Genomic DNA, 26,306 nt, shown 5'->3' with positions numbered 1-26,306 from the left:
CTCCCACTCAGGATCTCCAAAAGCGAGGCCGCAAGCAGCCATCCTGGCATGCCGACAGCGGTTCCTCTTATCTTGTTCAGTCACAACTTCGGACCCTGAGCGGAAACATTCAGATAACCCGAAGCTTCGCTCCGCAAACCTTCCGCCTCCGTTATCGGCCATGTTAGATTTCCCGAAATGCAACGCGGGATGGCCGCATGAAGCTTCTGCATTTCAGACGACCCAGCGCCAGGGGCCCAACGCCGCCTCCTTCGCCAGGCAGAAGCGTTTTGGTAAAAAAAAAAAAAAAAAAACGGGCGGAGAGAAACAGCGGCGGAAAGGCGGCGGCGAGGAAAGCGAGTGGGATGAGGGCAGGGTGGGGGTGGGGAGACGCGGGAAAAAGCAGGAGCCCTCTGCGCTCGTGGGGGGGGGGACGCCGCCCCAAGTGAGGCTGCCCCTCTGTGCCTGCGCGCATTCTTTGAAGGGAAACGTTTCCTGCAGGGAATTCTGTCAGCACGTTTTCCCGCCGTCAAGAGGCTTCAACTTTTAAAATGAGCCTGTGTGGGTGGGTGGCGGATACGCAGCTTGTTAAGCGTGCAGCCACCTTTCGGGGATTCGCATGGTTTTGGGGGTGTGGGGGGGGAGAGGGGGGGAAACGGGCGCAGGACTCCCATTATCCGCAGCCAGGCAAGGCACCTTTCCCCTACAAATCTCCTGCCCTGGCTTTGCCCTGTCAGTATCTACGGCTTCGATTCATCGTAATAAAAAAAAGGGCAAAGTGTACATTTATTTGACACATGTTAACACTACAGTTCTGTTATGTACTGGGCTCTTGTGTTACAGCTAACGGCTTTCCAGCAACCCGGACTGCAATTGGCTATCTCCAGGCGGCAATGAGTGGTTCAAACCTATTGGCTGCCTCCTAGCGGCTAGCCCAGGGGTAGGCAACCTCGGCTCTTTTATGACTCATGGACTTCAACCCCCAGAATTCCTGAGCCAGGCTGGCTCAGGAATTCTGGGAGTTGAAGTCCATGAGTCATAAAAGAGCCGAGGTTGCCTACCCCTGGGCTAGACTACATATTGCGGCTGGTTGCAGCCCTTGCTCCAGTACAGTTTCCAGCAAGAAATAAAAAGTATGAGTTTTCCTGTACTCAGCCTCACCTCGTCATTCCAGCACCCAAGAACCCACTATTTAACAAGTTCATTCAAAGTTACAATGGCACTGGAAAAAAATGACTGAGGACCGTTCTTCACACTGAACGACCGTTGCAGCATCCTTGTGGTCATGTGATGAAAATTTGGCCATTTGGCGACTGACTGACATGGGGTCGTGGGATTGCTTTTTGTGGCTTTCTTGCAAGCAAAGTCAATGAGGAAGCCAGATTCACTTAGCAGCCGTGTTACTGACTTAATAAACTGCGGCAATTCACTTAACAACGGTGGCAAGAAAGGTCTTAAAAACGGGACAAAATTCACTTTACTGTTTTGCTGAGCCATGTAAATTTTGGGCTCAATTGTGAGCGTAAGTCGAGGATTACCTGTGTTACTTATTGATTCCAGCAACTGAAAAGGATTCTTGATGCAAAGGGGCATTGTTTCATTTGTACTCAAGTTTTCTGAATGGGCAGTAAATATGGTTATCTATTCATTAAGTGGGTGTGTATTTTATCTTTCAATCCTGAGTTCAAGGCACTGCAGGAAGTGCTGCTTTTTCCTGTATGCCCCCCCCAACAACTTTGTGAGTAGGTGTGGCTGAGAGTGTGACTGGGAAAGTCACACAGGGACGTTTCTTGACTGACTTAAAATTGGCTGTTTTATACAAGTAGTTCTCATTTATCGTCTGCCTTGTTTAGCAACCATTCAAGTTACAACAGTGATGAAAAAGAAACTTTAGAACCTTCGCAGGTCTGTAAAGTGAAGGAAGGTATAAATAAAATCAAAAGCACACTAAAGCAAAACAAAGTGCTACATAGAACAACCATTTATTCATAGCATTTATCTACCGTATATATTGATTTCTTCATCTTTTCTTGGTTTTGTTCTTGAATTTTCCTTTGTAGAGCAAAAGTTATAAACATAAACAATAATTTTTTATCCTTGTGAACCTCTTTCGAATTTCCCCCTTTTTCAAGCTTATATAGTCACTGTACACATAGGTAACAATTCTATTTTCTTATTTTATAGTCTTAGCTCAAATAGGGCTTTTAATAATTTTTTGGAAGTGATATGTTTTATCTTTTTTCAACTTCTGCTGAATAGACAAGCTCACGTATACAATTTAATAAAGAAGAAAACACGTCGGTGTTAAAATTTTAAGAGCTGGAATTTAGGTTCTAAAGTCCTCTAATGTCTATTTTGAGAAGTTTATATTCTAAGATTAATTAACAGATAATAGATAGTGAAACAATAAACACAAACTTTACTCATGCAAACGCATCCAGTCCAGCAAACTAATTATTTTACTGATAGAAAGTATTATTTATTACGGGAGGGGGGGGGGAACACTCTTCTGGTCTTTTTCTTTTCAGTTGTTGTGGTTGGCTTGTCTTTCCCTTTACATAATTTAAAAAGAGGATGTATTCTACCCTAAGTTCTTTAAGTGAATTCTGGATACTACTAATTCATTGTGAAAATGAAAGCTGTTTAATCATTTCTCTTTGAATAGAGAAATCAAATATGGGGTTATGTGATATTTATTCAACAGCATTGTGGAACTGACTAGGGGTGAATTCTTCCCTGTTCAGCCTCCCATAATTGCCAAAAGGATGTAACCAAGTTAGTTTATGTAAATAAGTACACAAATAAATACTCCTCTTTTGAGCAGAGGTTGGGTCATGCGTTGCTGGGAGATAGCTTGTTGTAGCCCGATAATTCAATAACCTGGAAAATGTTGAGCACTAGATGGTTGAGTTTGCCTCCTGCATTTTGCTAAAATCATCCAATGTGCTTCCTGACAGAGGATGCTGCTTTATTTGCTCCTGAATCCAGTCCTGTTGATAGGAAGCAGTGAAGCTCAGAATGATGATTGGATTGATCCAACAGACATGTTGAATTATGATGCAGCGTCAGGTACAATGCGAAAGCCTGACAAGGTAAGGGTAGAGATATTGAAGTCGCTTTGGATAGTAATATAAATGTAATAAATAAATATTCTTTCTTTATGATACAAATTCAAGGTCATCTCTAGGGTTTAGTTAGGAGCTGTTTACCTTACCTTAACTTACATATCCGGAATGCTTCCTTTTTTGGAAGAACAGTCATCAAATTCAGTTAATTAGCAAACTATATATATATATGTATGTGTGTATGTATGTATATGTATATGTGTATATATGTGTGTGTGTGTGTGTGTGTGTATATATATATATATATATATATATATATATATATATATATATATATATATATACACACACACACAAACTAAATATATATATTTATATGTTTTCTGAGGTTTTCATGGGTGTTTGTATGTAGATCTTTGGTCATTCGGGTTTTTCCCCACGTAGAATTGAAGGTATAAGAGCAACGTTTCGACGAAATCTCATCCGTCATCCTCAGGCTGGTGGCTTCAGCTTCGTTCTTATGGGAGAAGTGTGTGGTAGTGGCTGTTTGTTCCTCTTTTTTAAACTGCCAGAGGGGGTGTGTTCTGTGGGTGGAGGTGTGCTCTGATTGGGTGGGGGGTTAGCTGTGTTCTGATTGGGTGAGGGTGTGTTTTGAATGGGGGGCTGTGTTCTGATTGGGTGGCGGTGTGTTTTGAGTGGATGGGCTGGTCTCAGCTGCCAGCCTTAGACATGAACTCTTTCTTTCCTGTTTTTGCCTAACCCAAGGCTATCCACAGGATATAGTCAACTTATGACAGCTCATTATTTGTGTAAATTATTCAAATTGCTAATAAAGAATTAGGCTATCCTGTGGATAGCCTTGGGTTAGGCAAAAACAGGAAAGAAAGAGTTAATTGTTGTTGTTGTTAGCTGCGAAGTCGTGTCCGACCCATCGCGACCCTATGGACAACATTCCTCCAGGCCTTCCTGTCTTCTACCATCTTCTGGAGTCCATTTAAGCTCACGCCTACTGCTTCAGTGACTCCATCCAGCCACCTCATTCTCTGTCGTCCCCTTCTTCTATTGCCCTCGATCTTTCCCAGCATTAGGCTCTTCTCCAGTGAGTCCTTCCTTCTCATTAGGTGGCCAAAGTATTTGAGTTTTAGCTTCAGGATCTGGCCTTCTAAAGAGCAGTCAGGATTGATCTCCTCTAGGACTGACCGGTTTGATCGCCTTGCGGTCCAAGGGACTCGCAGGAGTCTTCTCCAGCACCATAGTTCAAAGGCCTCAATTCTTTGGCGCTCAGCCTTCCTTATGGTCCAACTTTCACTGCCATACATTGCAACTGGGAAGACCATAGCCTTGACTATACGCACTTTTGTTGACAGGGTGATGTCTCTGCTTTTTAGTGTGCTGTCTAGATTTGCCATGGCTTTCCTCCCGAGGAGCAAGCGTCTTTTAATTTCTTGGCTACAGTCCCCATCTGCAGTGATCTTGGAGCCCAGGAAAACAAAATCTGTCACTACCTCCATTTCTTCCCCATCTATTTGCCAGGAATTGAGAGGGCCAGATGCCATGATCTTGGTTTTCTTAATGTTAAGTTTCAACCCAAGTTTTGCACTCTCCTTCTTCACCCGCAACAAGAGGCTCTTTAGTTCTTCTTCACTTTCTGCCATTAGAGTGGTATCATCTGCGTATCTTAGGTTGTTGATATTTCTTCCGGCAATCTTAATTCCAACTTTTGATTCATCTAGCCCTGCCTTTCTCATGATGTGCTCTGCATATAAGTTAAATAGGCAGGGCGACAGTATACAGCCTTGCCGGACTCCTTTCCCAATTTTGAACCAATCAGTGGTTCCGTGTCCAGTTCTCACTGTTGCTTCTTGACCCGCATATAGGTTTCTCAAGAGACAAATAAGATGGTCTGGTACTCCCATCTCTTTAAGAACTTGCCACAGTTTGTTATGATCCACACAATCAAAGGCTTTGGCATAGTCAATGAAGCAGAAGTAGATGTTTTTCTGGAACTCCCTAGCTTTCTCCATGATCCAGCGTATGTTGGCAATTTGATCTCTAGTTCCTCTGCCTCTTCGAAATCCTGCCTGTACTTCTGGTAGTTCTCGATCCACATACTGCTGAAGTCTAGCTTGTAGGATTTTAAGCATGACTTTACTAGCATGAGAAATGAGTGCAATGGTGCGATAGTTTGAACATTCTTTGGCACTGCCTTTCTTTGGAATTGGAATGTAAACTGATCTTTTCCAATCCTGTGGCCACTGTTGAGTTTTCCAAATTTGCTGGCAAATTGAGTGTAGCACTTTTACTGCACTGTCTTTTAAGATTTTGAATAGCTCAGCTGGAATACTGTCACCTCCACTAGCTTTGTTGTTGCTCAGCTTTTCTAAGGCCCACTTCACCTCACATTCTAGGATGTCTGGCTCGAGGTCAGTGACCACCTCATTGTGATTATCTGGGACGTTAAGCTCATTCTTGTATAGTTCTTCTGTGTAATTTTGCCACCTCTTCTTAATCTCTTCTGCCTCTGTTAGGTCCCTGCCATTTTGGTCCTTTATCATGCCCATTTTTGCATGAAACGTTCCCTTCATCTCTCCAATTTTCTTGAAAAGATCTCTGGTCCTCCCTATTCTATTGTTTTCTTCTATTTCTTTGCACTGTTCATTTAAGAAGGCATTCTTATCTCTTCTAGCTATTCTCTGGAATTCTGCATTCAATTGGGCATATCTATGTTTTTCTCCCTTGCCTTTCGCTTCCCTCCTTTCCTCAGCTATTTGCAAAGCTTCCTCAGACAGCCATTTTGCTTTCTTGCATTTCTTTTTCTTTGGGATGGTTTTGGTTGCTACCTGTTGTACAATGTCGCGAACCTCTGTCCATAGTTCTTCAGGCACTCTGTCTATCAGATCTAATTCCTTAAATCTATTTGTCACCTCTACTGTATATTCAACAGGGATATGATTTAATTCATACCTGAGTGGCCTAGTGCTTTTCCCTACTTTCTTCAGTTTAAGCCTAAACTTTGCAAGGAGAAGCTCATGGTCTGAGCCACAGTCAGCTCCTGGTCTTGTTTTTACCGACTGTATAGAGCTTCTCCATCTTTGGCTGCAGAGCATATAGTCAATCTGATTTCTGTGTTGACCGTCTGGTGATGTCCATGTGTAGAGCCGTCTCTTGGGTTGTTGGAAAAGAGTGTTTGCTATGACCATCGTATTCTCTTGACAAAATTCTATCAGCCTGTGCCCTGCTTCATTTTGTACTCCAAGGCCAAACTTGCCTGTTATTCCAGTTATCTTTTGGCTTCCTACTTTAGCATTCCAATCCCCCATGATGATAAGGACATCATTTTTTGGTGTTACTTCTATAAGGTGCTGTAGGGCTTCATAGAACCGGTCAATTTCATCCTCTTCAGCACTGGTGGTTGGGGCATAGACTTGGACTACTGTGATATTGAATGGTTTGCCTTGGATTCGAACTGAGATCATTCTGTCATTTTGAGGATTGTATCCCAGTATTGATTTTCCTACTCTTTTATTGACTATGAAGGCTACTCCATTTCTTCTGAGGGATTCTTGCCCGCAGTAGTATACCTGATGGTCATCTGAATTAAATTCACCCATTCCTGTCCATTTTAGTTCGCTGATACCTAAGATGTCGATGTTCAGTCTTGTCATCTCTTGTTTGACCACGTCCAGCTTTCCTTGATTCATGGATCTTACATTCCAGGTTCCTATGGAGAAAAAATCTTTACAGCATCGGACTTTCCTTTCACCACCAGACATATCCACAGCTGAGCGCCCTTTCGGCTTTGGCCCAGTCGCTTCATTCTTTCTGGCGCTACTAGTACTAGCCCTCTGCTCTTCCCCAGTAGCATATTGGATGCCTTCCGACCTGAGGGGCTCATCTTCCAGCGTCATATCGTTTTGCCTTTTGGTACTGTCCATAGGGTTTTCATGGCAAAGATACTGGAGTGGGTTGCCATTTCCTTCTCCAGTGGATCACATTTTGTCAGAACTCTCAGCTATGACCTGTCCGTCTTGGGTGGCCCTGCACGGCATAGCTCATAGCTTCATTGAATTACGCAAGCCCCTTCGCCACGACAAGGCAGTAATCCATGAAGGGGAAGAGTTAATTAGCTTCCTGCTAATAAAGAGAAAGAAGCTGTGGCTCAGGGAGTTAAAACAACTGCCTAATATATAATCAGCCCAGGTTCGAATCTCAGATAAAGGATGTGACTGACTGATGAGAACAAAATAAATTCGAAATGGCCATCTCAGCCTCCCTAATTCTTTATTAGCAATTTGAATAATTTACATACACACACACACACACACACACACACACAAGCAGAATGAAGCTGCTTCATGTTCAATAGTAGAAATATTAACAAATGGTTAAAATTACAGGACGTGAATCCAGATGATTTTGAAAATAAGAGAGTACCACCAACAAAAGTGGCCGAAGAAAATCTAATGGAAATTTCCAGGTGCCAAACAAAACTAGATACTGTAACTCATAAGGTTAGTTTGTATGCATGCTAGTTGACTATATATGTTTTTAATAGAATATTGCTTTGTCGTAGCTTGAATAAATTCTGACCTTGTTAAAATATCACTTTATTTATTTTATTTATTTTTTATTTTTATTACATTTATATCCCGCCCTTCTCCGAAGACTCAGGGCGGCTTACAAGCTTAGCAGTAGCCTTCATTCTATGTATATGCCTGCTTGTTAGGGCTTTCACACACCCCCAAGCGGCATTATTACAAAGTCAGCTTATTGCCCCCAACAATCTGGGTCCTCATTTTACCTACCTCGGAAGGATGGACATTATTATTAGATAATCTCCCATATTTGTAAAAAAAAGTTGCTGTTAAATGTTCATGGATATTTTCAGCTAGACTCCTACTTAAATTAGCTGAAATTTTTCAATTTATACTTTTGTTAGGCATTTCGAAGTAACACAACAAAGAAAAAGAACAAAGCAAATGGATGAAATAAAAATACAAATGAATAAACAAGAGGTTTACAAATACAGAGGCTATAATTTTACAGCATATCATTATTTAATTGTGAATGTTGAAAGCTTAAAAATTGTAATTATCTAAAGAAGCATAAATATCAAGAATCAGAGTCAGCACAATATAAACTCCAGAATTATAAATTAAAATAAATCCTATCTATATCTTTTTTTACTGGTCGTATTGATGTATTTTCTTTGTTTTGTTTTCCTTGTTTGCTTTTATTATTCTAGTTTACTTTTTCTTTGTTTAAACTTTCTTTTTATTTCTTTGTTTTTTATAGTTGTGAACCACCTAAAGTAGCCCCATGGAAAGATAGGTGGCAAATAATTTAATAATAATAATATTCAACATACTAGGAGTTTTTCTAGACTAGACAACAATTTGTCTCGATGGTATAAGGACTCCTGCCTTGAGGATGGGGTTTGACTAAATGACCTCTAAGGTCTATTCCAACCCTGTGAATCTTTGTTTTATATCCATGGTGGCAAACCTATGGCACGCGTGCTAAAGGCGGCATGCGGAGCTGTCTCTGGTGGCACGTGAGCCATTGCTGGGCCGAGCTGCTCCCTCTTCCTCTCCATGCATACGCAGCTTTCCGCGCATGCGCAGTGTAGGAATAGGCGAGAGGCTATAAAAGGAGCAACCTTCGGCAGAAGCAGCATTTGCCTCATGTGTGGCAGCAGCGGCAGAGCAATAATGGTGGCTGGGGGCAAGTGGAGCTGCCTTGCCTCGTGTGCGGCGGCAGCAGATCGGTAATGGCGGCCAGGGGAGGGTGAGGCTGTCTTGCCTTGGCCGGCTGCCCAGCCTCGTGGGGTGGTGGCAATGGTGTGGGGGGTGGGGGCCTGGTATCTGAAGCTGCCTCAGCTGGCCGCTGACCTCAGCAAGGCCCCAACAAGGTAGCATTCACACTCACCAGCTGCCCAGCCTCGTGGCAGCCGCGAGGGGTAGGTGTGTGCCAGAGTGTGAAAAATGGTCTTAAGTCACTTTTTTAAGTGCCATTGTCACTTCAAGCAGTCACTAAATGAACTGTTGTAAGGTGAGGAGTACTGTACTTTATCACTTTTTTCCTTTTTGGAGGGGCTCATCAAGTTTACATCAAGTTTTTGACACCTTGCTAGGCGACTGGAAAAGTCCTGTTAGAGTACCTAGATTGCAGCTGCTTTCTTGCAGGTATGTGGAATGGTGTGGGACCCACAGGGTTTGCAAAGTTAAGTGAGGAAGTTGGTTACAGCTTATTAGGAAAGATAAAATAGACAACCAAGAATGCTTTATTGACCATTCTTCGTCCAGACTTTATATCAGTTGCGTCTGCTAATACAGGCGTTCTGCTTCAGTTTTGTCTGCTGTTTTCACTATCTGGTAAAATGAATACTTTTCCAACAACCTGTAAAATCCAAGACACTGCTTTCATTGTTTAATTCCCCCCTCCTAGATTGTTGGTGCAGGGAATATCCATTTCTTTAACTAATAGTGTTAGTTATTTAGAGATAGATTTGTATTGGTTGCTTCGGGTTTTTTTGTTTTTTGTTTTTGTAGACTCCAAGTCTTGTACACCCACCCAAAAATGACTACAGCCGAAAAATCAAAAACAGATAGTGGAAGATCATTCTAAGAGTCCTGGACACAGTCATTTGGAGTGATTGAACGCAGTGGGAAAGCGTTATGTGTTCTATGCAACAAAAGTGTTGTGTCTCACACATCAGGTGTCAGACGGCACTTTGAAACCAACCAAAAAATGTTGCCCAACTTGGTGATACTGAAAGAAAAGAGTTTCTTGAAGGGAAATTGAGGAGCTACCATTCCCAGCATCTCAGTTTTTCCAACTATCTTTCCAGAACGAATCATCTGACAGCTGCCAGTTTTAAAATTTCACTGTGCATAGCAAAACATGGTAAGCCCCTCTCTGATGGGGATATTATCAAAACAGCCATGTTGTCTGGGAGTGATTCTCTTTTTCATGATTTCCCAAACAAGGATAAAATTATTTAACGCATCTGAGATACCACTGAGCAGAAATACTGTGAAAGATAAAGTCCAGCGCATGGCAAATGATGTTAGTCAGCACCTCAGCACTAACAGGCAGCCTGTTACTCGATGTGCTTGGACGAAAGCACAGGTATCAATAATCATGCAAGTCTGGCAGTAATTTTACATTACGCTTTTGGTGACATCATGAGAGAAGAGCTGCTGAAACTGATGTCTTTGCCTGAAAGAACACAAGGTGTAGATATCTACAATGCTGTGAACGAAGCTTTTTTGTCACAAGACATAAGACCAGAAAAGGTGGTTTCAGTTATAAGTGATGGAGCACCTTCTATACTGGGGGCAACATCTGGTTTCATACAGTTGTTTCTTCAAGAAACAAAACATAAAGTAATTCAATTCCGGGAAGCTCTTTGTGCCAGGGAAAACAACAAAAAAAAATTATGTCTTCAAAGACGTCACAAAAACAGTGAATTACATCATGGCTCGTGCTCTGAATTGTCAGCATTTTCAAGTACTTCTTGAGGTTCAGGCACAGTATGATTGTTTGTTTATGTACAATAATGTCCGGTGGCTGAGTAGAGGACGAGTCCTGGAGAGATTTGTAGCCTGCTTGGATGAAATTAGGCTGTTTATGCATGAAAAAGGGCAAGAATATCCACAGCTCACTGATATGGCATGGCTTACCAACCTGATGTTATTTACAGACTTTACACACCATTTCTACTGAACAATTACAAGGTGCAGGGAAAACAGCAAAAAGGACGTTTTGTGGGTGTAATGTATTGGGCTTTGTCATGTTAAGGGAACATCACGTGGGTTAATTGCTGGTAGGTTGCTTAAGCAGGGAAGCTGGCTAACGGCTCCCAGCTCCTCAGACATCCCATCTCCAGCACCGCCATTGGCTGCCTCTAGGGCGGCAATAGGTTGCTTTAAACCTATTGGCCGCCGCCTAGAGGCCAGGGTATAAATTGCTGCATTCGCAGCACTGTTCCTCAGTTCAGTTCCTGCAAGCAATAAACAATGATCTTTGCTGAACTCGCCTTGTCTCGTCATTGAAGCAACGAACCCAGTATCTAACACTGGCGATGAGGATGGGATCCTGCTCCTCCAACTGAGCTGAAGAGTCACTAGGGGAGAGGCTGAGCACGCCTGGCGGTAAAAAGCAATTCCCCCCCACAGTCGGCCTAGCACAGCCACGCTAGCGACCACACGCCCAGAGGACCAGTCCCTGGGCAACGGAGGAGCAGGACGCAAAGACAATCAGCCCCAGCCGTGAAGACCAGCAGAAATGGCCAAGGTCGGAAAGCTGGAAGAATTCGACATAACTCACCCAGAAAGGTGGTCCTCGTACCTATCCAGGGTCGAGAACTACCTTCGCGCGAATCAAGTTGCCGAGGACGGCCTGAAGGCCGCCACACTCCTGTGTGTGTGCTGCCCAGCCACGTTTAACATTACCGAGAACCTGTTTGCGCCGCCATTGGAGTCTGTAACATTCACGGACTTGAAGAAGCTCAGAGACCACTTTCAACCCAAGCTGTCGGTAATCGCTTGGTGCCATGCATTCAAGCAGAGAGTTCAGCAACCAGGTGAAACATTGAATTCATTGCGGCCTTGAGGCAGGCCGCACGCCTGTGCCAGTTCTCCGACGTCGAGGAGAGGCTACAAGACTGGCTTGTCTGCGGTCTTCAGAATCAAAAGCTACAGCAAAAACTCTTCACCAAAGAGACTCTGTCGTTCCCAGACACGCTGAAGGAAATCATGGTGGACAAAGCCGCCGGCGGGGCCGTACGAGCCATGCGGCCCGCCAAAACTGCACAACGTGAGGAAGCCGTCCACCATGAGGACGCTGAACACACAGAAGTCCCCGAAGACGACACAGAAGTCAACACAACGACCAACAGCGTCACAGCGACAAGCAACAAGGGGCGACTTACAAGGCAGATCCCTTCCTTAGGTGCCCAGGGTGTGGTGGCCGCCACCAACGCTTGGACTGTAGGTTCTGGACAGCCACGTGCCGGGCCTGCAGAAAGACTGGCCACATCGTGTCCATCTGCAGAGGTTGCCAGAGGGACCGGCCATCGAATCGCCAGTCGGATCTTCCAACCAGGAGAGGTACCAGAGCCCCGGGACAGTATAGCGTGATGTTTTGCTCCAGCTGCAGAAGCATTTGCTGCACAGGAGCTCATCGCCCGATTAAACTGAAGTTTAGACATCAGGTGGAACTGCAAGGGGTCCCCTGCAAGATGGAGCTGGACACGGGCTCTGCCGTTTCTATTATTTCACTTGAGACATTTCATTTTGTCTGTAATCACAGTAACAGATGGGCCAAGCTGAGGCCTTCTGACATTATACTAACTGATTTCCAGAATGTCAGAGTTGCACTCAAGGGTGAGGCCACACTAGCCGTTAATTTTAAGGGGTTTTCTGGGCACCTGGACGTTGTCGTAGTAGTGGGTCAGCGAACGAGCCTGATCAGGCTCAATTGGTTTGATGCAGTAGGCATCCAAGTAACCGGGATCAACCGGACGCAAGTCGCAAGTTTAGCAACAGTATGCGAGGAATTTGCAGATGTGTTTGATTCAGCTCTGGGGACATACACAGGCCCGCCAATAACATTTAAACTAGATTCTACTGTAGTGCCAGTCAGGATTAAACCTCGTAGGGTGCCATTTGCTCTTAAACACAAGATAGACACTGAGCTAGATAAACCTGTTGAACAGGGCATACTGCAGCCAGTAGATGGGGGTGAGTGGGAGACCCAATCGTAACACCACTAAAAGCCAACGGGAGAGGTCAGAATTGTGCCGATTATAAACGCACAATTAACCGTGCACTCAAACAGCACGCATACCCAGTGCCAGTAGTAAGTCACATCCTGACATCCTTGCAAGGTGGTACCATTTTTGCAAAATTAGATTTGGCTCAGGCCTACCAACAGCTCCCTGTTGATGAGGCTACAGCCGCGGCACAGACAATTGTAACCCACAGGGGGGCGTTTAAAGTAAAGCGCCTGCAATTTGGGGTCAGTGTAGCCCCCGGCATTTTTCAGGGCATTATCGAACGGACACTCAAAGGCATTCCGGGGGTTTGCCCCTATTTTGATGACGTGCTCATTGTCGGTGAATCCACTGAGGTGCTAGCAAGGAGGCTCAGAGCCGTCCTTCAAAGGCTGCGCAAAGCAGGACTCAAGCTTAAAAAGAATAAGTGCAGTATTGGAGTCCCTTCAACTGAGTTCTTGGGGTTCCTTATAGATGCCAACGGCATCCACCCTGCTGAGTCTAAAGTAAAGGCCATTCAGATTGCACCCAGCCCCAAAACAAAAGGAGAGCTGCAGGCATTCCTAGGCCTCCTAAATTTTTACCACACGTTCCTTACTAACAAGGCCACAGTGACAGAGCCGTTACACCGGCTCTTGGACAAAAATGCTACATGGAAGTGGACTAGTGTTCACGAAAGGAGCTTTCAGGAATTGAAGGCTCTTCTGTCCGTCAGTTCCACAATCGCTCACTTTAAGGAATCAATGCCAGTATGCCTTGCATGTGACACGTCCCCATACGGGGTGGGGGCTGTCCTGAGTCACTTAGAAAGCGATGGAACTCAAATTCCAATTGCTTTTTATTCGAGGACACTGTCCTCTGCCGAGCGTAATTACGCTCCAATCGACAAAGAGGCACTGGCTATAGTAGCTGGAGTAAAAAATTTCCATGACTACTTATACGGCAGGGACTTCAGGGTCTTCACAGACCATAAACTGCTATTGGGGCTATTCACTACAGACAGACAGACAGACACCCCACATCTTATCCCCTAGGATGCTAAGATGGTCCATTTTTTTTATCGACTTACAATTTTAAGCTAATTCACAAACCCAGCAAGGATATGGGCCATGCAGATGGCCTGAGCAGGCTTCCACTGCCTCAAATCGAACCAGATTTTCTAGTATTGTAGCAGCTACAAAGGTAAATTTTAGCAACAGATTTTCACAGTTCTGTAAGATGGAGACAACCCTGTGTTTTCTTACTTCTCCAGATAAAGCCAAATTTGAGGAACTTGATCTTTCCTGCTTAGAGTAGTTAGATTTAGGAAATCTGGCAATGGAGCTACTGGAATTTCAAGAAAACACTATTTGCAAAAATAAATTCTGTGACCTGCATGAAACACTAGAGAAGATGGAAGGAATGACAAAGGACAGCACAGTTCTGAGAACGAAATCCTCAAAGTGTGGAATTCTCTGCCAGATAATTTTAAATCCATGCAAGCACTTGGGATTGCTTTCCTTACTTTGTTTGGATCATCTTACACTTGTGAGCAGCTGTTTTCAGCTTTGAATTATATCAAATCTGACACCAGAAGCAGACTAACAGATGACCTGAGTGCTGCATGTATTGCTCTCAAACTTACAAACTATGAGCCAAGGGTAGATAAATTATCAACAGGCATACAACAGCAAAAACATGCCAAATGCAAACTTTTACTTTTCAATAAAAAGTTGTTTGTATCATTGAAAGCTCTGTTATTGTGTTTTTGGGAGATGGAGTGAGTGGGGGATTTTTACTTTTTGCCTCGTTTTGCTTTTTTAAAAAGAACACCCCCCCATACTCCCCTGCATAGCCAGAAGCCTTGCGCCATTGCCGTTCTCCTACCGTGCTCCCCCAGCCCCATATTCCCTTCCTTTGAAACAAACAACCCCCCCCAATCCTCCCATTCCTTCCTTCCGAATTAAAACAAGAGAAAGCCAAGTTTTTTTCTTTTGTGGTCTTTACATATATTACCTGCATGTAGAAGGAAGTGGGGAAGAAAACCATCGCGAGGCACACTTCTGGTTTAACTTTTATTCCTTGACGCTTTTGGGAGATTTCATCCTGCTTTTGTGAGAGGGCAGCGTTTGGGAGGGGGTGTAGCTGCCCTTCTCCAAGCCATCAGTTGAGCAAGATGCCCACCTGCCCGCACTCTTCCCCCTGTCCAAGGCTTTCATTGAGGATTGGCAGAGGGGGGCCTGTTTGGTTTTTATTCTCCTCCCATCTGCTGGCTGGTTGCAGCAGGTTTTGGTCTCTTCTGTCGTGCTTTGAAGTTACCCACGAAGCACGTTTGCAGGATGAGCCTCCTACCCACTGCCCCACCTACCAGAGAACCCCTGGATCTCCCCCAAATCTGCCCAGTCCCCACAGGCATCGCTCCCCAAGGGCAACATTGAGGTGGCCATGCCTACCTTGGCCATGCCCACTCAGTGGCCACGCCCACCCATCCCCCGGCGATGCAAAAGTGGGTTTTGGGTTGCAGTTTGGGCACTCGGTCTCTAAAAGGTCCGCCACCACTGTTCTATATTATTACTAAAAATCATCTCTAATTTTGAAATTCTAGAAAATTTAGATGCAGATTTTATCTATAATGAAACCTTAATTTTGGATGTGATACAAATCTCTGTATTAAATTGTAATCTAGAAATAATTTTCAGTTTGAATTAAATTGAATTGAATTAAATTCGGTGTTACATTTACATTTAAGATATGAAATTACTCTGATATTAAAGCCTACTACCATATTGTTCTTCCATAGACAGGATCAAGCATCCTTTCTACGGAAAGGCATACACTATCCTTGCAGCAATTCCCACATTTACAGCTAATTCTTTGAAGGAATGTGTGCTTTATATGGTTATACTATATGAATTAGTAAACATAATTAAAATATCTCAAATTCCAGTTTTAAGATTTCATTCTGGTTTGAATTATTTTCTGAAACTTTTGAGTTTACAGTGTTACCCCCGGATGTGAAACAATGATCAGATCTGCTTGTTATATATACATCAATTTATACCGGAGATAATTTTGGAGGACTTTATTTTTTCAGCTTGACGAATATGAAAAAAAATGTAAAGCAAGGTTATATGAAAGCAGCAGCATTCATGTTTTTAGAAGATACTTGAATAAGATTTTAAATGAAGTTGGAAGACTTGGACTAGTGAGTACCTAAGAATCAGTTAAGAATTTTGAGCATTTTTATTGTTATGTGTGTTCTCTCATAGATAAAGTACAGGAGTTTGCATAACTAACCGCCCACTTTTAAAAATAAAATGGGTCTATCTAACAAATGATATATACTAGTCAAAAAACAACCTACAAAAGTACTTGAAAGGAGTTGCTTGAAGAGGCCTTGGTTTGTTTGATTTACATGTGTAGCAATTTGAGATAAAATTGATCTTTTCTTAATATAATATAGTTTTGGACTTGGGGCCTTCTTAACTATATGAAAATCAGTATGATCAATTACTTAGGATGATGCTGATGCCATTAAGTGGTTGTAGAAAACCTATTTGGGTGATGGATATTTTTGGAATCCTCTGATCACCTTATGAGTAAACTCATAAACTACTTGCCAAGCAAAGGTGCAAATATTTACAGGTTGATACTACAGTGAGCTCAGTGAGTTGTGAAAATATTTGAAGGTGAACTCAAGTTTGTAACCTCACTGAAGAGAATTATGTAAGTGGCTGAGTTCAATTTACTCCCCGTGTTTATTATGTTACTTGCCCATAATGCCTGGGTGTGGCCCAAAACTATTCCTTTAAACAAATGATCCTAAAGCTGGCATTTTGCTTGTTTTTATGGTAGTCTCACATTTCACATTTTGCTTTAATAATACAATAATACTTTAAAAGTTTTAAATGCCTTCAGGGTACATTTGGGTGGTGCCTACTACAACAACATCCAAACTCTATTGTAATTGGGATAGTAGTTTAGCATTTTTAATGTTCAGAGCATTTTATAGCAAAATGCGCATTTTCTTATATCTTGATTCTGGAGGGTAGTTTTTGATGACTGTTCTTGACCTTTTGAAAGGCCACCGAATCAGGATTTACCATATGACTGACCAGCTGTGAACACTTTGCAAAAGTATTTTATTTTGTGTGTGTTTTATTTTAGCCCGATGATAATACCAAGGAAATGCATTATGATGCGGAGATCATCCTCACCAGCCAATCGATTAATGAAATTAAGAAGTTTGTTAAGGAAGAAGGCTGGAAATCTGCTTCTCTAGACGAAGCCGTTAACAGTATTCTGATTAATTATAGACCTCATGATTATGAAGCATGGAAATGGAAGTTTGAGGACACATTTGGGGTTGATCCATATAATCTCTTCATGGTAAGGGAAGCTTTCTGAAATACAAGGTCTTATGAATTGTAAATCTCATAGCCTGAGTAACAAAATGGCTGTATTCTTATTTCTAACGCTAAATTAGTTTTAATGATAGGAATGCAGTAGCTCATGTGGTTATGATGCTGATGATTGGCAGGCTCCCATTTGAGATCTGGTTGCTGCTGTAGGATGGGATGAGCTTCCATCCCTGGCTCCAGCTCCTGCTGACCTAGCAGTTCAAAAGTGGAAAAATGGAAGTAGATAGATGGGTACCACTTCAGTGGACAAATTTAACAGGGACCCGAAAGGAGTCCCTAATTGAGCCCCCAAAGAGGCATTGGGGATGTCACTGGCTAATCATTTCAACCCTTAAACCTTTCAGTGCTCCCAGCACGACTGTAGTAGTAGTTTTAATGATGAACAAGCTACAGTAGAAATGCACATCATGCTCAACATAAATCAACAAACCACGCACCGACAGTATGAGAACAAGCTAATTTTATGTGATTTTTCTCACTCATGATGAAGCACCTCAATTTTTTTGGTTCATTTGTTCAAAAAAGAACAAAAAAGGAAGAGCAGTATGAACTAGATAAACTTCTTTTCATTAAGTAGTTTCCCACTGGGAGTTCAATAGAGTTTTTTATTATTACACTATTTGAGAGTGCAGAAACGAAGTGAGATGAAGCATCTCCCAGTTCATGATGCATTATCACAATTCATAAAAGATGAAGATATTTAAATTCAGTTTAATCACAAGGTAGAAATGTGTCTGTTGAAGTTAATAAATTCTCACCAACTACATTCCTGTATTCTTTGTTATTTTTCTACAAAAGGTCCTTTTGTGTTTAGCAAGCATCTCGGTCATTATTGCAACAGAATTATGGACACGTGTTAGTTGGTTGACTCAAATTAAGCGTCTTATGATAATCAGTTTTCTCATCAGTCTTGGATGGAACTGGATGTACCTCTATAAGGTAAACAACCTTACTTATTTTGAAGAAGTAGGGAAGATGATAGATATATTTGGTCTGAAAGAAAAATTAAATATTATGGTACTCACCATTGTACAGTCAACAATACATGTAGGCAGGGCTTTTTTTCTCATAGACCATCCCTCAATTATTTTTCCACGATGTTAGTGTTTTTTATTGTTTTCTAATGGATTATAACTTATCATGAGATCTCTTAAATAAATATTTAGATAAATATTTAAGATAAATTAGATAAATCAAAGGACAGGCACGAAGAAGAATCCATATACAAAATGTACTTACTATCCAATGTACTTTGCTATTATTCTTTCAAATGAATCTTTTCTTTGTTGAACTTTTCTTAAACAAGATCTTCCTTTTCTCCATTTTGCACACAAGGGTTTGTATGATTAGTATATAAAACTCCTGTCCTTGCATTGACTGCATTTTGGCTTACTTTAAATATGATCTGATATCAAATTATAATTCTCACTAAATCAAAAAAAAACAAACCACAGTGTTTAATTATAACCTATTTGTGTTCTGAATAATCTACATGTTTCAAACTGAGGTACTTACTTTGCCAGATACAGTTGTTTTTTTATTCAGTAGGCAGTGACAGACTGTAAGCTGTATAAGAAGCAGGGTTGCTTCAAGATTTGACTGAACTGTGCTTGTAGAATTTAGATTGTTTGGATACCATGAAGTATATCTCTCTACCCCCAAAATGGTAACTAAAAGCCTGATAATTTTTCACTTTTGTTTTTAGTAAACTGAAGAGGCACTTCAAATCCTAATAGATTATGAAGCTGCTTTGTTTCAACAAAACATAAATGGTTATACGTAGCATTGGCAGCTTTCTAATTCCCCTATGTGTTTTCTTTAGAAATGGGTTTTGTTCATAAATGGTTTAATAAAAAGCTTCTGTTCCAAAATACATTAATTTAGCAGCACATATATGATAATTTTGCTCTGCAAAGTAAACTCGCTAGGTGATGTTTGTCCAGTCAATGTGTACCCAACCAATCTCATAGGTTCTGGTTTGAGAATTGGAGGAGGGAGTATTATCTACTCCACCTTGAATTCCTGAAAGAAATATAAGGGATATAAACCTAATTTAAAAATAAATAAATGAAATAAATTCTTAGTAACTAGTGACCTAGCGAAATGGATACTACTACGGAGCCCATCTAAGGACATACACTGTAACGGTGGATTGAACATCTCATCTGCTGGCGCCACGAATAGTTTTTGCTGGTGGGGAAAGGATACAGAATACATAAGATCTAATCTTTCTTCACGATTTTTTTCTTGCTTATCTTATTTTCACACTAGTTAAGTCTTAACAGGTTAGAGGCTTTAGAAGAAAGCTATTCTCATCCTAGGAGGGAGTGAGGAAAGGCCTAGTTTTGCACCTACCCATTCTGACATTCTCTCCAAGCATTGCAGAAATGGAACCTCCAAGGACCACAATATCCACGTTCTCTTATTTAGTTTCAACAGCGACAAGTCTACGTTAGAGCTGTTTTCTTTTAAGAAACATTTTAAAAGAAAGACTAAAAAAAAAGTAGATTCAGTGATTTTATTCAAGAATTGTTGAATCCTTTAGGGTTTTTTTGGGTGTGTGTGTTTTTTTGTAGAAAGCCTTTGCTCAGCACCAGTCAGAAGTGGCCAAAATGGGAAACGTTGAAAAACTCTGCGTGGAGAAGCTTCAATGGACAGACAGCCTTTGGGGTAAGTAGCTTGTCACCTCTGTTCTGGTACTGCAACTTTTTTGTGCTCAACTTCTTTTTGGAAAAAAGAAGTGTTTTTATCACTATGCTGCTTTTTCTTTCACAGAAATTTAAAGCAAGTACAGTATATGAGAAGGAAAAAACAGAACAATAATACCCTAAATAAGAAATAAGACAACAGAACGAACAAAAAGCCTTGGTTGAAAGAATTGCCAATTTTAAAAAAGTGATTTAAGGAAAGCCTTGGACGCTGGAATGTCTAATAGCTTGGGGAGGGGGAATAGTTTTGGGCAAATAATCTTCTGAGATGCTTTTTAACACCCTGATAGAAATTTTAGCTAACTAATTGTACAGATTTGAAATGAATTTACAGATCTCTCTAGGCAGGTCTGGTTAATACTTGGATTTCTTCAAACCCTGGCCTTTATTTCCAGTTATGCCTCAGTTGCCAGAGGAAAGGAACCCCTCCCCACAAGGGTCTTTTTTTAGGAGGGTGCCTCTTCTATTAGCTTGCAAACTGTCAGCCCTGCGAGGTAGTACAGATAGAAGCACATGTGTTTGTGGGCGGTATTGGTTCTGAGAGTTGAAGTCCATCGATCTTAAATTTGCCAGGGTTGAGAAACACCGCTGTAAATATTGCTAAAGTAATTGCAAATTTTATTTTCAAGCAGTTAATTTCTACTTATCTTTAAAATACAGTTTTAGGTTTTGTTTGACTGAATGATTTCTTGCTTTTTGACTATAGAGATTTTTAGAACCTCATTTACATACCAAGATGATCCTTGCCAAAAGTACTATGAAACCCTCCTGGTAAATCCGATTTTGTTTGTTCCTCCAACAAAGGTATATTTTTAAGTTCTAGATGTTTTCCCTTTGTTCTATAGGGAAGCTGTCAAAGCACTCTAATGTTTATTGTTGTTTCCTGTTTTAGGCCCTGGCTGTTACATTTACCAATTTTGTAACAGAACCATTGAAGCACATAGGACAAGGAATTGGTGAATTTATTAGAGCTCTCATGAAAGAAATTCCGGTACTTCTACAGATTCCAGTGCTGATCATAATGGCAGGAGCAACTTTGGTAAATATTTGCTTGAAGGGGATTCATCTGGATTTTGGGCTCTGATGTCCCACAGTACAAGCTATAAGCTCCCAGAGACCATTCAAGTTGATTTGAGTGCTAGGGGGGGAAAAATCCTATTAGCAAGATCAGTTCAATAGTGGAATTAATTACTAAATTGTGTTTAGTGCCCTTTGTTTGACATGTTCGGTTGGGTTTCCAGGCCCATTCCAAATCTGTGATTCAGCACATCTCTTGTGCACATGACCTACAATGGTCCCAATGAATTCAATATGAGGAAAATCGATGTAATTACACTGGAAAGGATTGTTAACACCCCTTCCTCGACTGCTTTTGGTGAATTTCTCATAGTGCCACTTATTACCCAAGAGGTTGGAGGGACAACTCATGTATGAAGTTTGGAAGCTATTGTTTTGGCTTTTTGAAGGCAATTCACAGTCACATTCTAGGTAAATTATCCTGGTCTGGGTGTGTGATGGCTCACATGGACACTGGATTGGAGCTTAGCAAGTCTGTGTTTGATACCCAAGTGCTGATGCATGGCAGAGCGAGCACCTGTCATTTGTTCCACTTCCTTGATTGGGGCATAAGCCCGAAGGGCCATTCCCCAGTTGGTGATGTTACTGGCTAATCCTTTCAACCTGGAAGTGCCTTAAACAGTGCCTCTAACATGAACGAGATGGGATCCTGGACCAAAAACTGATGTATCAATTAAAATTAATGTAGCGTGCCATGATAAAAATGATTTGGTTGTTGAATCTACAGGGATTGCTCTAACAGTAATTTACAATTCTTCCTATATTCATAATCTAAAAGTTCGGATAAATATAAAAATGGTTAAGAACTCTTCCTGTAAGACAGAAAGAAATCCCATTTAAATACTCTGGGTGGTAAAGATTGGAAGCAAATATTTGAGAAAATAATATTTAATAAGAAATGTTAAAATATATAGTGTCCTTGTTTGGCTACGTGTGGATCATGTTCAATTTCTGTCAGCAGAAATTTGGTTGCCGGCTCAAATTTCCCTTATTCTCCACCTTCAGTTCATGTCACCAATTTCTCTGGAATTTATCCAAATTTTTTTGGAGGGTCCCTACCAAAAAGATTTTGGTGGCATAGTTGGAGGAGGGTGCTGTAATAGAAAAGACAGAAAAGTCACTACTGGATAAATAGAAATCATTATACATAACAATGTAAAGAGTTTAGTAAATGTGAAGATTAAATTGCAACAGTTTGTTCAGTACCCTACACAATTCTTTTCTAGATTTTCTGCTATGGGGCAGGAAGATCTGTCACTGCTCTAAGAGGTTTACCATACCAGGAAAAGCCACAGCCTCCTCCTCTTCCCCCAAGGGATGGAAATCAATCACCACCAATGCTGCTGCCAAAACAGGCAGGTACCAAGGCAGACTACTTGACTGGAAATACAGAGTCCACCCCAGGGGGTCCTTATGACAGAGGAGATGCATCAAGAAGAAACGGGCAACGCAGATCTGACAGTGACCCTAAAAACAACGTAGAGGTTGTGCGAGCCGGCAGTACACTGGATGTACCAGAAGAGCATTCCAAATTGGCAGCCAAGGTAATCAGAAGCGTATCAGTTTTAATTCTAATTAAATTGGTTGTGTTTTGTGTTATTTTTATCCATTAACTCAGCGATCCCCAATCCCCGTGCCGCAGCCCACTAGCAGGCTGTGTGGCCTATTCGTAACAGGGCTGTGTGAGTGGCGGGCTGGTGTACACGCACATGCAGCTCAACTTGCACAAGTTGAGTTGTGAGTGCATGTGTGTGCACACCAGCTCGCCACTCGCACGACCCAGTTCTTCTCTTCCCTCCAGCCAGGCTGCCAAGCTGCAAAGGTTGGGGACCACTGCATTAACCTATTGGGTTTAGAGACCACTGTATGTCTCCAGACATTAAAAGACAAAAACCATAAAGCACAAGATGGTTAAAAGGAAAATCTGCAATGAAATAGTCTTATGACTTATAATTTGTCTTCTGGCAGTAATATTAACAGTTCAAAGTTTTATAAAACAGCTAAGACAACAAATTAATTTCTGCAGTCCACTTTTTAAGCTATTTTTAATTAAGTGCACCCACTCACCCGTTTATAAGAAGGTAATTTTCAGATGTGAATAAATCTACTTTAAGGGAGTTGTTTTGTGGCTCAGAAGTTTGGTTGAATCAGCCTGGAGTAGGTGTCAGTTTCTTGGATCTGACACCATGGTTGTTTGAGGTTTGGGCCAGGAAGTAGAGAAAGGAAAGCAACGAGGAAAGCAAGGTGATGGGTGGGCATGGTGGTTAGACATGTCATGTTTGAATTAAAGGACAGTGGTGCATGGCAGCTGCAGTTTTATCTAATCACCCTTCCCCCGTTTTTCCAGGATTACCGTTTTTCCTTGCTCCAACACTTTTTCCCTACTTCCCTTCTTCCCTACAATACAAATTTTGGTCCCAATATGGATCACCTAAAACTGGCTGTTCCGTCCATGGAATACTTTTCACATATGTGTAGCACTATAATTAAGAGGCATTACCTAGCACTTCTGAAGTGTGTGTATATATAAGTATCATTTCATGATGCTGCAGTATATTTTAGTTGACCTGAAAAATATTGATTATATATTAGGAAGCATGTAATCCAATACATGTATATTTGGAAGACAGCCGCACCAACTTCAATGGGATCCACTCCCAGATAAATTGCTTAGGGATACATCCTTTCTTATTTATTTTGTGTATAAATATATCTTTGAGAAGAACAAAGATACTGATACTGATACTGAAGATACTGATTATCTAGACCCGTACCAATCGGGTTTCAGGCCTGGACACAGCACGGAGATGGCATTGGTCGCTCTGACGAATGATCTCTGGCGGGCTCGGGACAGGGGCTATTCCTCTGTCCTGGTGCTATTAGACCTCTCTGCGGCGTTTGATACCATCGACCATGGTATCTTACTGCGGCGTCTCAGGAGATTGGGAGTGGGAGGCACTGTTCTTCAGTGGTTCTCCTCCTACCTTCTGGAACGTTCACAGTGGGTGTTGGCAGGTGGGCAGAGATCGACCCCGAGGCCTCTCATTTATGGAGTTCCTCAGGGGTCGGTCCTCTCACCTCTCCTGTTTAACATCTATATGAAGCCGCTAGGTGAGATCATCCGTGGTTTTGGAGTGGGTTATCATCAGTATGCTGATGACACCCAGCTTTTCATCTCGACCCCAAACCACATCAGTGATGCCCTCGACGTGATGTCCCGTTGCCTGGAAGCGGTCCGGGAATGGATGGAGAGGAACAGGCTTCAACTCAACCCGGACAAGACTGAATGGCTGTACATACCGGCATCTCAGGATATTCAGATTATTCCATCTCTTAATATTGGGGGCGAGTTATTACCCCCCGTAGATAAGGCTCGCAATCTGGGTGTCCTCTTAGATTCACAGCTCTCCTTAGAAGATCATATAGGAGCTGTGACTAGAGGTGCCTTCGCCCAGGTTCGTCTGGTGCGCCAGGTGCGACCCTATCTGGACCTGGATGCCTTGCGTACAGTCACCCATGCACTTGTGACCTCTCGTCTAGACTACTGCAACGCTCTTTACATGGGGCTGCCCTTGAGATCCACTCGGAAGCTTCAGCTGGTGCAGAGTGCAGCTGCATGAGTTCTTTTGGGGGTCTCCCGATACTCCCATATTACACCTCTGCTCCGTGAGCTGCACTGGCTTCCAGTTGCCTTCCGGGTGAAATTCAAGGTGCTGGTGATGACATACAAAGCCCTACATGGCGTGGGTCCGGATTACCTACAGGAGCACCTACTGCCAGCGTCAACATCCCTCCGTCCTGTACGCTCCCACAGAGAGGGCCTCCTCAGGGTGCCACCGGTCAGAGAATGTCGGCTGGTGACCCCCAGGGGGAGAGCATTCTCGGTGGGTGCACCAATCCTTTAGAACCGCTTACCAGCTGAACTCCGGATGGCCCCCGACCTTCGCTCCTTCCGGCGTGATCTAAAAACTTATCTATTCCAACAAGCCGGCCTGGCCTGATGGATTTGGGTTTTAAAATTATTTATCTAATGTATTCTTATTTTATTGCTCTGTACACCGCCCTGAGTCCTCCGGGAGAAGGGCGGTATATAAATCAATCAATCAATCAATCAATCAATCAATCAATCAAATAAATAAATAAATAAATAAATAAATAAATAAATAAATAAAAATAAATAAATAAAATAAATAAACAAACAAACAAACAAAAGAATGCTAGCAAAGTGAATAATTTCTAGAAAATTAATGTGGAATTTGTTTGGAGGGGGAAATATGCTTGTCTAAAATTATCTCTTTGAAAAATTTTAAGTTAAGTAGAACAGTTTCTATATAGTTTATCAAAGTGAATAATTGAGATTGAAATATGTATCAGCATGTGTTGTTAGAAATTTTGCACCTTATAATTGGTTAGACTGTATAATCATCTCTTTCAAGTGGCATGTAATTGCTATTTGTTTATGTAATGATGGTTGTTACTAAAGTAACTCACTGATACTAGAATCTCTTACAGAGTGAATTGAATCCTAAAGAAGAGAATGAGGCTAATGATGTAATGGAGAAAACCAACACAGATTCAAACCTGGATAAAACAAACGTTGTTGAACCTAGCCAAGTGCAAAAGCATTCAGAAAATAATGGAAATGAAAAAAACCATAGTAGCAGTGAAGATGGGATTGTGAAGCAAAATGCCCCGGAAACCCCAGAAATGCAGGGGAAAGAGAACAGCTCATGTGGATTGGAAGAATCCAGAGAGAGGATTATAGAAACCTTGAACCCATCTGTAAGTTTAAAATGGATTCACTCTTGTGTATCTTTAGAAGAGGAAGCCAATTTGGCCTCCCATAACAAGGAAACAGTAATGAGTAAATGTAGAATTTTTCCTGTGTGCCTAGAGCCTATTCCTACAGGGATAGGAAGACATGCACAGAAAGGACAATAATTTTTTTTTAAGAGGAATTGTTAGATTTTAAGTTATATAATTTTAAATCCATTTCAAGAAGAGAGTGAAAGCAGTGAATACTTCTTTCCCTGATTTACATAGCTGTTCTCCAGATGTCTTTAATCATTCACTAGAAGAAACAAGTGATTTTTGGACCTTTTGACAAATGCATTTTTTTTAAAAATGTATTTTACTCATAAAGACAAAATAAATTCAATTTATTAGTTAACTACTGTAGGTAGAAATGCCATAGCAGCCTTTTAACAATACCATGGACTGATTTCAGGCTCCAGTTGTGGAACTGGGTGATGTAATTCATTTAATAATAATAAACAATTCTGAGCTTCACTGCTTGATA

The 26,306-nt window shown here is 41.7% G+C and overlaps 1 protein-coding gene across 5 annotated transcripts in view; it reads left to right on the top strand.

Moving 5' to 3' along the window:
• The window catches only part of CLCC1 (chloride channel CLIC like 1), a 30,320-nt gene continuing 4,014 nt past the window's right edge, over positions 1 to 26,306 (top strand). For 2 of the 5 annotated variants that reach the window (XM_081324357.1, XM_081324356.1), the window contains exons 1-9: positions 11,560 to 12,157; positions 15,896 to 16,006; positions 16,969 to 17,190; positions 18,021 to 18,161; positions 19,799 to 19,892; positions 20,637 to 20,734; positions 20,823 to 20,969; positions 22,234 to 22,551; positions 25,508 to 25,789. In XM_081324357.1, coding sequence (XP_081180483.1) covers positions 11,804 to 12,157; positions 15,896 to 16,006; positions 16,969 to 17,190; positions 18,021 to 18,161; positions 19,799 to 19,892; positions 20,637 to 20,734; positions 20,823 to 20,969; positions 22,234 to 22,551; positions 25,508 to 25,789 — 1,767 coding nt within the window. In that variant the 5' untranslated portion in view covers positions 11,560 to 11,803. Of the gene's footprint in view, positions 273 to 2,936; positions 3,072 to 7,441; positions 7,556 to 11,559; positions 12,158 to 15,895; positions 16,007 to 16,968; positions 17,191 to 18,020; positions 18,162 to 19,798; positions 19,893 to 20,636; positions 20,735 to 20,822; positions 20,970 to 22,233; positions 22,552 to 25,507; positions 25,790 to 26,306 lie in introns of those variants that run through there. The other 3 variants (XM_081324360.1, XM_081324359.1, XM_081324358.1) reach the window with 3 other exon arrangements.

Source organism: Vipera berus, assembly GCF_964194415.1.
Source record: "Vipera berus genome assembly, chromosome: 3".
Lineage (NCBI taxonomy): Eukaryota > Metazoa > Chordata > Lepidosauria > Squamata > Viperidae > Vipera > Vipera berus.
This window is presented reverse-complemented; position numbering and strand designations above follow the sequence as displayed.